The sequence below is a fragment of the Taudactylus pleione genome, unplaced genomic scaffold, assembly GCF_031769625.1.
Source record: "Taudactylus pleione unplaced genomic scaffold, aTauple2 ptg000184l, whole genome shotgun sequence".
In the NCBI taxonomy this organism is placed as follows: Eukaryota; Metazoa; Chordata; class Amphibia; order Anura; family Myobatrachidae; genus Taudactylus; species Taudactylus pleione.
The window spans coordinates 2,880,354-2,892,686 of record NW_028284586.1 but is presented as its reverse complement, the minus strand read 5'-3'; the positions used below and the strand labels follow the sequence as shown (position 1 = coordinate 2,892,686).

General features: G+C 43.6%; 1 protein-coding gene across 1 annotated transcript in view; it reads left to right on the top strand.

Annotated features, from left to right (window-relative positions):
• The first annotated feature begins 5,675 nt into the window (after positions 1–5,675).
• The window catches only part of LOC148519699 (protein kinase C delta type-like), a 29,231-nt gene continuing 22,573 nt past the window's right edge, over positions 5,676–12,333 (top strand). Inside the window, exon 1 of the mRNA XM_088476194.1 lies at positions 5,676–6,045. Within this exon, the coding sequence (XP_088332320.1) occupies positions 5,676–6,045 (370 nt within the window). The remainder of the gene's footprint in view (positions 6,046–12,333) is intronic.

The following is a 12,333-nucleotide window of genomic DNA, read 5'->3' as shown; positions in this document are numbered from 1 at the left end:
CCAGCCCTGGACCCTTTCTAACGGAGGACTTTTGCCACAGCCAGGGGTGCCCTTTCTCCGAACCCCCAGCCACAGCATCTGCCCTGACCATTAGTCAGCCCAGGCCAGGGATCCCTGTGGAGTTGGGGACCCTCCCAATAAAGGGGTCACCCTCTCCTGGGCACCCCTGGACTAGGCTGATAGCCCGGGGCTATCCCGCCACCCATTGGGTGGCGGGTGGCGGGTTGATAGTGTTAGGTGTAGTGTAAAAAATGTGATTTTTCATCATTGTCTTTACAGAGGAACTACAGGTCCCAGCAAGCCTCCCCTGCATGCTAGTACTTGGAGAACCACAAGAACCAGCATGCGGGGCATTAAGGGCCCACTGGTACCTGTAGATCACCTGTAAAGAAATGGTTAATAAAACACACAACACACCGTGAAAATAAAGCTTTATTGCATCCATAAACACACTTACACATACTCACCTGTTTCCAGATGTTCATGTCCCCTTGTTAACGTAAAGTATTTTTACGAATTACCTGTAAAAAAAGATCCAATACTCACCTTTATGTCCCTCGATGTTCTCCGCAGAAATCCAATACATGGGGCGGATACAGTGTAACAACATGCTTCTGCATGGTGTTACACTGTGTTAATGTCTGCTCGTGGGAACGAGCTGACTTCTGTCCCGGGCCGCTGGCCAATCAGCTGCCGCTCATTGGCTGGGACCCATGTGGGCTTAGCCAATGAGTGGATTCTCCATGTGGGTCCCAGCCAATGAGCAGCCGCTAATGTTAGCCGCCGCTGATTTTTGGTAAATTTGAGAGATGTATGTTTTTGGTGAAAAGTACTTACGATTTGGCCCGATGGTGATTTGATTCGAGATTGCTATCTCAGTCGAGTTTTACGAGTGAGATGACAGAAATCTCTCTCTAAGGGCTCTATTTACTACAATCCGCATATTGAATGCGGATTGTAGTGTGATATTACCGAGTGAATTCGCATTGCAAATTCAGGTAATATCACAGGAATTTACTATAAATCCCTTGCAGGGACAGAGCTTGCGATAAAGCTCTGTCCCTGCGGATCCCATCCGCACTCTAGTCGCGGTATTTTCAGAAAAAATACCGCGACTAAGAGCCCGCGCATGCGTCGACCGACCACCGTTACTACCCCCCACCGACGCTAAGCCCCGCCCCCCGCGATCACGGACCCCCGTGACCCCCCCTCCCCCCCTCCCGCGACCCCCCTCCCTTCATTACACTTACCTGCATCCTCCTGGCCTCCGGTGGTCTTCTCCGGGCTTCCCGATCAGGTGATCTCCCATACTGCACTGGGGCCCGATCACCTGATGACCGGGCCCCAGTGCACTGTGGGAGACCAGCTGACCAGAGAGGAGCCATCACCGGAGGCTCGATCACCGGTCCCTGGATTCAGGTAAGTAAAAAAAAAAATGTTTAATTTTTTTTTCTTTTTTTTACAGCAATCAGCTTGCGGTCTATTTAGACCACACAGCTGATTACTGGTACCGGCTCCCGCCTCTGCTCTCCCCGTTAGAGCAGAGTGGGAGCCCGGTAACCGGGGGAGACCCTGGATAACGCCACCTCCAGGTGGTGTTATTATCACAGGGCTTCCCCCGGTATTTTTTTACAATTTATTTTTAGTAACTTGCACACAGATCACATTTCCCATTACAGTTATGGGAAATGCGATCTGTTTTACTAAAAATAAGTGATACTGGGGGTTGGAGTAGAATTTTACTAATTCTACTCCAATTGCCCTGTAATAAATACAGGTGAAACTAAAATAATGTGAAAAGGGTGTGAAAACACCCTTTTTCACTTTATTTTAGTAAAAATAATGTTAATAAATAGAGCCCTAACTCACCCGACTTTGCCTTTAGTAAATTTGCAAGCAGGGAAAAAAATCAATAAACCACCCGAGATGGTCATCTCGACCTATCTCGAATCTTAGTAAATTTACCCCTTACTGCTAATAACTGGGGAAAAGATATCTCTACTTGTTCTTCTCACTCTGGGCTCTATTTATTAATATTATTTTTACTAAAATAAAGTGAAAAAGGGTGTTTTCACACCCTTTTCACATTATTTTAGTTTCACCTGTATTTATTACAGGGCAATTGGAGTAGAATTAGTAAAATTCTACTCCAACCCCCAGTATCACTTATTTTTAGTAAAGCAGATCGCATTTCCCATAATTGTAATGGGAAATGTGATCTGTGTGCAAGTTACTAAAAATAAATTGTAAAAAAATACCGGGGGAAGCCCTGTGATAATAACGCCACCTGGAGGTGGCGTTATCCAGGGTCTCCCCCGGTTACCGGGCTCCCACTCTGCTCTAACGGGGAGAGCAGAGGCGGGAGCCGGTACCAGTAATCAGCTATGTGGTCTAAGTAGACCGCAAGCTGATTGCTGTAAAAAAAAGAAAAAAAAAATTTTAAATTTTTTTTTTTACTTACCTGAATCCAGGGACCGGTGATCGGGCCTCCGGTGATGGCTCCTCTCCGGTCAGCTGGTCTCCCACAGTGCACTGGGGCCCGGTCATCAGGTGATCGGGCCCCAGTGCAGTATGGGAGATCACCTGATCGGGAAGCCCGGAGAAGACCACCGGAGGCCAGGAGGATGCAGGTAAGTGTAATGAAGGGAGGGGGGGTCGTGGGGGGTTGGGGGGGCGGGGCTTATCGCAGGGGGGGGGCTTAGCATCGGTGGGGGGGTAGTAGCGGTGGTCGGTCGGCGCATGCGCGGGCTCTTAGTCGTGGTATTTTTTCCAAAAATACCGCGACTAGAGTGCGGATGGGATCCACAGGGACAGAGCTTTATCGCAAGCTCTGTCCCTGCAAGGGATTTATAGTAAATCCCTGTGATATTACCTGAATTCGCAATGCGAATTCACTCGGTAATATCACACTACAATCCGCATTCAATATGCGGATTGTAGTAAATAGAGCCCTCTGACATTTTATACTATTTTATCTCCATAATGAAATTCTAACATTCTGCGATGCTATAGGAAGTTAATTTTAAAACTATCAATAGGGCCTCCTGTATATCTCTCAAATATGTGGAAAACATATGGTATCAGATGAAACTGGTCCATGTCCATAATGCCATTATCATTCTGCTTCTTTTTTCCATCATTTTTGTGAATGCACAATAATACGCAGGTTTTGGAATAAAATAACCAAGTTTATTAACTCACTATTCGAGATATCAGTACAACCTGAGCCCCTAGCCCTCATATGTGACAATTTAAAAAATTGGAACCTAGGTCAAAAGAAAAAAATATATTCTCCCATTACTTACAGTCATTATCACTGTGGGAAAAAAGGCTATTCTCCGGAAATGGATCTCTAAATCTGCTCCTATGCTTACAGATGTAACAGTCTGGTTACTGCAATATTTATATTTTGATCGCAGATCAGTTATGTTTCATATAGAAAAAGATATTTAATGACAAATGGGGGGCATATATTTCTCAACTGTAACCTCAAACACAACAACATATATTTAAGTTATTTGAACATACTGAATGGTATTTACCTCACCAATTATTGGCTTCTGCATAACTCTCTATCAATAAGACGCAGACTTTTCTTACTATGCTACCGTAGATAGTGGGATACACAATGCCAAATATCGTATGTTACCTATAATACGCTTTCAATGTAGAGCGCTGATAGTAGCAAAGTAATTTAAATATAAATTTAATGATATTAAATAAATAACCCCTGATATAAAATTTATATTTAAATTACTTTGCTACTATCAGCGCTCTCTTTGTTTTCTTTATTTATTTCTATGTACTAGATCAGGAGGTTGTGAGAAGATCTCCTATATAGAGAGCTGCAGATTTAGCACATTTTGTTTTTTTCAATTGTGATTTTTATTAAGATTAGCGCCAGGTTATTCTGTTTGTTTGTTCTTCTTTCTTGAGGGGGTTTCCAAATGTTTGAGTTTAGAGTGAGTGTGGTCAGTCCATGAAGAGGGCATAATTATTACTTATTCATCTCTGCGTCATACAAAGTGTATTGTTTGTCATAATTCCAGCATATACAGGACCAGCGATCACAGTAAGCCATTAAATGCAGCAGTAAGGAACATCCAGCCTGAGCTGAATGGTATTATTTTAGATGTGGGCACCATTCCAGAGCATTGGAGTAAGTCCAGGAGTCTGGGGGAGCAGCAGAAGAACCTAGCACTGCCCTAGACCTATATGTACGTATTGGTCTCGTTATGTACTGGATAGTGTATTATTACACAGTATTAATAATTAAGCCTATAAATGGTCTATAGCAGTACACCCCTAACAGTGCATGTTTTCCAGATCTCCTAGTTGTGGCATAGGTGTATTTATTACTGACTGACACATGTTAAAAGATCCACAGTTGGTGCTAATTATTTTATTTGTGATACTGAGAAGAACATGCAGCACTAATACAATTTCTATAATATTACTATTTCTATTGTGGTCATGGTGTAGGTTGGGGAGGGGGGTTTCAAGGCAACTTGGAAACCCCCCTGTGTTTACCTATGTGACCCTACACTCTCTCTTTTATTTTTATTTATTTCTGTTCTATAAATGTATAACAATAATGATATATATTTATCTAGCAGATTTATGAATGGTACAATTTTTCATTTATTGGAAGATTGTACTATTTTCATGTCTGTCCTTACTATACAATACCATATATCATTGGAATCTGCTATCTGTACATTCTGTTTCTTTTTTTGAAAATGTTCAATGAAAAGACGTATAAAAAACAAACAAACAAGAAACAAGCGTTTTTAAAAGATGCACTATGTGACCCAATGGTGCCATGGGGCTGACGGCCTATGGAAAAACTCCCAGTGAGGCCTACGGTCAATCCACCTCTGTACCTGAGCCTGGGAAGAACCAGGATCATAGAGCTACTATAAGTTAGAAATATGTCTCTTGATACTCCAAACAATTTTAATCTATCAATCCTCTGACAAATTGGTCTATTGTCTATGAATTTGGCATGCATCCCCCATGGGGTATATGACTAGTCTTTTACATGAGAGATGAGACACTTATGAATATCAATAAACATTATCATTCTTCGTACCTCCTTAAGAATACCCACAACCTCTCCAATACAACTTTCACTGTGTTACTCCAGGTTTTGCTAATTCATTTTTCATTGTTTTATTATCCTGGAAAATTAGTTACAATTTATAATATATGTTTTGGCCTATACAATTTATAATATATATCATTTGGCCTATATTCCACTATTGCAAGTTATAAAAATATAAAAATAAAGTAGGAATATGATCATGGGAAGCACTTCCGGTAAGGCATAAATAATGTGTGACTTACCCTGACTGCAAAATACTAGAAAAAAAAAAACCTTTCCATCCACAAATTTCTCTACCAATCAAACACATATCCTCATGGATAATATATACATTACAGTGTATATGAGAGAGCAGCAAGCAGGTGACATCACATGAAACCATGGCCTGACCTCATGCACCTGTAGTCATGGCAACAGAGTTGTTTATTTTCAAAGTTGGGAGCGGCAGTTAGAAGATCCAACTGACGTTGCTGCAGAAGACGGAGCCCAGTGGGGAGAAGAAGGACCCAGCGCAGAAGAATAGGAGACAGGAGGAAGTAAGAGGAGCAGAAAGAGGAGCAATAAGGAGACCATGGAGTCGGCACAGAAGAAAGAGAAGATGGCAGGAGGAAAGAGGAGCAGAGAGAGGAGCAATAAGGAGACCATGGAGTCAGCACAGAAGAAAGAGAAGATGGCAGGTGGGAAGAGGAGCAGAGAGAGGAGCAATAAGGAGACCATGGAACCGGCACAGAACAAAGAGAAGATGGCAGGAGGGAAGAGGAGCAGAAAGAGGAGCAATATGGAGCCGAAAGCGAAGAAGCCATGCCCTGAAGATGGTCAAGAGAAGAGGAGAGTAAAGAAAAGAAGGAAGAGAAAACACAGATCGGAGGAGTCTCTGGCAAAGAAGAGAAAGAGCGCAGCGAGTGTGGCTGAAGAATTTGATGGAGATCAGCCAAGACCAGGTAGAGAGGGGACGGAGGTTTTATCAGGCAAAACGATTCTTAGTATGGGGCAGTTGTAGAACCGCAGAAGTATCAGAGGCACAAAGTGTAGTTGGAGAGTTGTTATATTCAATTCATTATTTTACATTGATAAGACTTTATCTTTAAAATATTACTATATAAACAATATTTGGTACTTAAGTATTATAGGGACTACTTGTCTAATTGAGGGATTATAGGGACTTGAGTATTAACTGTCATAAGTATCAGAGTACAATAGGGACTACCTGTGCTTATTATCTTTCTTACGTATGATATAATTGGATAAAATGTTGCCTGTATAAGAAACATGTAACATATGAGCTGCCATAATAAAGGTCACTTGTTGCTACATTTCTTTTCTTAATGCTCCAAAAATGTCCCCATAATTGTTGATTTTTATATAATGAAATGATGTCAATGATAACTATTTATTCCTGATTCAGTATCATTTTATTAACAAATATGCATATTAGTTAATAAAACCACCAAGTTTTACTGGTAACAACGTTTCATTAATTTTATAAGTGGCTATACTGCTGGTAATGACCGTTTCATACCAGCTACAGTACATTGTATATATATTTATGTTGTATATCATGTGTAAACATTGTGTATGTGAAATAAGATGGGTACACACCTTTTTGACCAGCGGCTAATAGGATTATTTTTAAAAGCCGGTCACCGGCGCACTGTATTCCGATCTTTTCCCTAGGGCAGCCATCAGGGGGGTACTGCTGGCACTAATGTACCGGGCCCGCAGACGTCTGAAAGTAGTTTGGTAATAGAATAAGTGGTGCGCTTCGGGCCCCGTCAGTCACTGTAACTACTATCTAGTGTAGCAACTGCGGGACGGGCCCCCTTCTCATAGAAGAGCAAAGCAGAGGAGAGCGTGGCTTTAGTCTGTGCTGTGCTGCAGCTGCCGGGTCTGTCCATCCTTCTCCTATCTGCAGATGATCTCCTATCTGCACTGCAGCTGCTGAATTACGTTCCCTGTCCCTCCCCGAGTCCCCGCCCCCTCATGCTCTGCCTTATCTGTCCGAGTCCCCGCCCCTTCCTGCCCGGGCTAGCTATCCTTCTCCTGGGGGATCTCCCAGCAGAGTCCTGACAGCTTCCGGTGTGTGAGGGAACAGCCACCTACAATGCTGCAAACACAGGTAAGGATGGCTCTGTATCCATGTTAGGTGGGGGTGTACACTTCTATTATATGGGGGGAGGGTAATGTATCAGGTGGGTGAGGTGTGTTTAGGGGTATAGTAATGTATCTGGGGTGTATAGTAATGTATCTTGGGGGTACAGTAATGTATCTGGGGTGTTTGGTGATGTATCTGGGGGAGTATAGTGATGTATGAACGCAGGCGTGTATTGGGTTTATATATAGTAATGAATCTGGAGGGCATAGTAATGTTTCTGGGGGGTACAGTAATGTATCTGGGGGTTTAGTAATGTATCTGGTGGGTATAGCAATGTATCTGGGGCAGGGCCATAACTAGGGTGGTGCAACCTGTGCCCTGGCACAGGGCACCACAGGGCAGGGGGACTGTTAGGCCTATCAATTTTCCTATTTATTATCATTCTCACTTGTAGCTTCCTCATCTTTTATCCCCAGCATCTCCTGGCCTCCCTTATCTCTTCCCTAGCCCTTCCCCAAGTGCACCATCTTATTTCCCTATTTAAAAAATGGGGCAGGCGCGCCAGTGCTCTCTCTGGCACCAAGAGTCTAGTTCCCCATGAGGCCATGGCATTTTTTCAAGTGCACCATCTTATTTCCCTATTTAAAAATGGGGGGGTGGGGGACGCCAATGCTCTCTCTGGCACAAGGCACCAAGAGTCTAGTTACGGATCTGATCTGGGGGTGTATAGTAATGTATCTAGGGTGTATAGTGATGTATCTGGGGTGTATAGTGATGTATCTGGGGAGTTTAGTAATGTATTTGGGGTGTATAGTGATGTATCTGAGGTGTATAGTAATGTATCTGGGGGGGTATAGTAATGTATCTGGGGGGTATAGTAATGTATCTGGGGTGTATAGTGATGTATCTGAGGTGTATAGTAATGTATCTGGGGGGGTAATGTATCTAGGGGGGTATAGTAATGTATCTGAGGGGTATAGTAATGTTTCGGGGGGTATAGTAATGTATCTGGGGGGTACAGTAATGTATCTGGGGGTTTAGTAATGTATCTGGGGCAGGGCCATAACTAGGGTGGTGCGACCTGTACCATGGCACAGGGCACCACAGGGCAGGGGGCGCTGTTCGGCCTTGTCAATTTTCCTATTTATTATCATTTTCACTTGTAGCTTCCTCATCTTTTATCCCCAGCATCTCCTGGCCTCCCCCATCTCTTCCCTGGCCCTTCCCCAAGTGCACCATCTTATTTCCCTATTTAAAAAATGGGGCGGGCGCGCCAGTGCTCTCTCTGGCACCAAGAGTCTAGTTATGGCTCTGATCTTGAGGTGTATAGTGATGTATCTGGGGGTGTATAGTAATGTATCTGGGGTGTATAGTAATGTATCTGGGGTGTATAGTAATGTATCTGGGGTGTATAGTGATGTATCTGGCAAGGTATAGTAATGTTTTTGGGGTGTATAGTGATGTATCTGGGGAGTATAGTAAAGTATCTGGGGGTATAGTAATATATTTGGGGTATATAGTGATATATCTGGGGTGTATAGTAATGTATATGGGGTATATAGTGATATATCTGGGGTGTATAGTAATGTATATGGGGTATATAGTGATGTATCTGGGGATATATAGTGCTGTATCTGGCAAGGTATAGTAATGTTTTTGGGGTGTATAGTGGTGTATCTGGGGGGTATAGTGATGTATATGGGGTGTATAGTAAAGTATATGGGGTGTATAGTGATGTATCTGGGGGGTGTAGTAATATATTTGGCTTGTATAGTAATGTATCTGGGGGGGTATAGTAATGTATCTGGGGGGTATAGTAATGTATCTGGGGTGTATAGTAATGTATCTGGGGGGCATAGTAATGTATCTGGGGGGGTATAGTAATGTATCTGGGGGGTATAGTAATGTATCTGGGGGGTATAGTAATGTATCTGGGGTGTATAGTGATGTATCTGGGGAGTATAGTGATGTATCTGTGGGGGTAGAGTAATGTATCTGGGGTCGCCACCCGCTCCGCAAAGATAAGGGCTTAGCTGCGCAGCATGAATCAAATCACTGCGCAATCCTATAGCTGGATAAAATCTCACTATGGGCCATATTCAATTTGAGGCGAAAAACCGTGATGTCATTTTCGCCTGTTATTTATCCCCGTATTCAATTACAAAGACTTTTGCAGGTGCGAAAAATCTTTGTAAAAAAACGGGGATAAGTTTTCACCATGTAATACATGGCGAAAAAAATGCAGAATTAGGGTTTAGGGGTGCAGGCTTAAAAAAAAAATAGCCTACACTCCTGGTAATGGTCCCTAAAAGTAATGTGTGTAAAAAAAAAATGCTTTTTAAAAAAATCAGGACACCCCAAAAAATTAAGTTTAATTTTGGGGTTAAAAAATAAATAAATATGGGGGACAAAATCCTAAAGTAGCGAAATTTATTCCAGAGGGTTTTCCAAATATGCGGCAGGTGTTTTCTTCATTGCGGGTGATAGAGGCAGGTGCATTTTTGAAGGCATTTTAAAAATTGACTTTAGGGACTTAAAAATATGTTTGCACCCATTTTCATGTACCGTAAAATTTGATTGAAATAGTTATTTAAAATAAATAAATAAATGCTACTTTTCACCCCTTCTTCTAAAGCCGCATTTATGCACCTGCCGTGGCTATTAAAACCCCCCACTTCCTTCAGCAGGCAAAAACGGGGGTACCCATAGTGATCCCCCAAGTCAGGGGGGTGCCAGGATGAATTCCCGAAAATTCCCAGGATTTTTTCGATACTTACCTTTCCGCCGGCACCTGTTTTCGCTGATTCCTAATTTAATGCGGGGATAAGCCGGCATGCGCCAGATACTTTATCCCTGCATAAAATGGCGATGATGACGAAAAGTCCGATCTCTGACTTTTCGCCATCAAATTGCATAATGGCCTATGACGGGGATTATTGCTGCAATAATACCATATCATGGGTGGGTAAGGGGCCCCAGGGAATTGCTTTGCCCAGGGCCCACACTGCTATAAGACAGCCCTGATGCCAATAGCATTATTTCCCAGCATCGCTGCTCCCTGATAGAAAGCAATGACCAGGGAAAATACTTGTAATCAGAGCCACATTTTCCCATTTACTAGTGAATCTCTATATTCTCAGGGAGGGGACCCTCAGATTAGGAATAGGCAGCAGAGCATTGTGATTAGGAAGTGCAGTCAGAGACCCTTATTACCTTGTACTGTTTGTGTCCTTATCCTACACTCTGACTTGTAGCGTCCAGAAATATTGCATCAAAGTATGGATAAATGACGTGAAAGCAGGGTAACTAAATGATATCTCCAGCACCAGGGGGTGGGCGATGCTTTTAGGCTGGAAGGAGGACGAGGGGAGGTTTTATGGTAACTGAGGGGTCTGTTGGGTGGACTGAGCCAGGTGGCTGCTGGAAGATTAGTATACAGCAGCCGCCGGGAGGCTCCTCTGACACTGTCACATCAGATGCGACTGTGTCAAAGAAAGTCCCAACTGGTGTGGTCACGTCTCATGGGACCACGCTAGACAAGTGATTACACTGCCCATGCATATCATTATTAGCCTGAAGATAAGTGGTCTGTCCTGTACTAAATTTTCGGCATTCTAAAAATATAGGATTTCCCCCTTACTGAAAGTGAATGCAGGAATGGGCATTATGCCATATTGTAGCTTGGCACATGTGTTCTCTGGAAATACAATGTAAAAATATGCCAGGCCAAAATAAATATGCAAATTGGCAATTGGTTCTAAGGGAGTCACCTTACACCTTACATAAGCACTGTTACATGTAATTACTGCTGGTATGAAGAGATGACCTATGATTAGATTACACAACATCATCATCATCCATTCCTGGAATCAGACCCACCTTACGGTAATCACCAGTGGCCGTATACCAACCAACCATTCATCAGAACAATTAAAGTGTCACGGGTTGGGTATGGATTGCCAGCAGTCGGGATCCCGATGGTCAGAATCCCAACACCGGAATCCAGGGTTAACATATGACACCTGTTGGTTGGTATGCTTAACCCTCCTCCTCTCCCTACCCTAACCCTCTGTTTGTGGTGCCTAATCCTTAACCTACCCCTTAGTACCTGAACCTAACCCCTCCTCCCTGCACCTTAAAACTAACCCTCCCCCTAGTGCCTAACCCTAACCCTCCCCCGAACCCCCCATACTTACCTTCGGGATGCCGATGGTCGGTATTCTGGATTCGGAACCCTGACTGCTGTTGGTACTCCGGCGCCGGTATTTAGACCGCGGGTATCCCGTCAGACGGGATGCTGACTATGGACCTGATTCAGACCTGCTCGCTAAGGCGCGATCGCTCGCTCTGAGCGATTTTTGCCCATCTGCGCATGCATATAATTCGCAGTGTGCGTGCGCAAGCCGATCGTTGCAATCTGATTTTGGTTGCTCGTAAGCCACTATCAGGTCGCTGCTTTGAGTGACAGATAGTGCCGTTTGTGGGAGGTAACAGGGGAAGGTGCTTGTGAACGGGGGAGTGGATGTGCGAACGCAGGCGTGTCAGTCCACCAAAACGCCGTTTAAAGGGCATGCATAATTAGCAAAGTAGCGTCATTGTACACGTCACCTGCATGTATTTCAGCCAGCACTGATCGCTGTGCTTGCGGCAGGTTAAGGCAACCCCAAGGGCTGCGAGCAGCTCCGATGGCTCACGATGGTCCCGATTAATCCTTAATTTCCCGGAGATGGCGTGTGTTGCAAGTGGCAAGGGGGCGTCATTAGACACTTGCGAGCGCAATTTGCCATAGCTCGCTAAAACATAGTGGGCGTCCTTACGCGACGCAGTGCGAGCACTTCATTTAAATATCCGGACCCTTTTTGCAAGTGAGCGACTGCAACTTGCGAGCGGGTCTGAATGAGCTCCTATATCCCAAGTGTCACATTTCCTTTTCCTTCATAATTAAATTGTATAACACACAATGCCACAACGGACTAAAGGTGCTTACACACGTAGCGATTTTTTGACCGATTTGTCGATAACGACGTCGTTATCGTTAAAAAAAATCATTCAGTTTATGAGTTATAACGATGACCGATAATCACAAATGTGCACTATCGTTCATCGTCCATTTCAGACTGTCCAACATGACGATTTT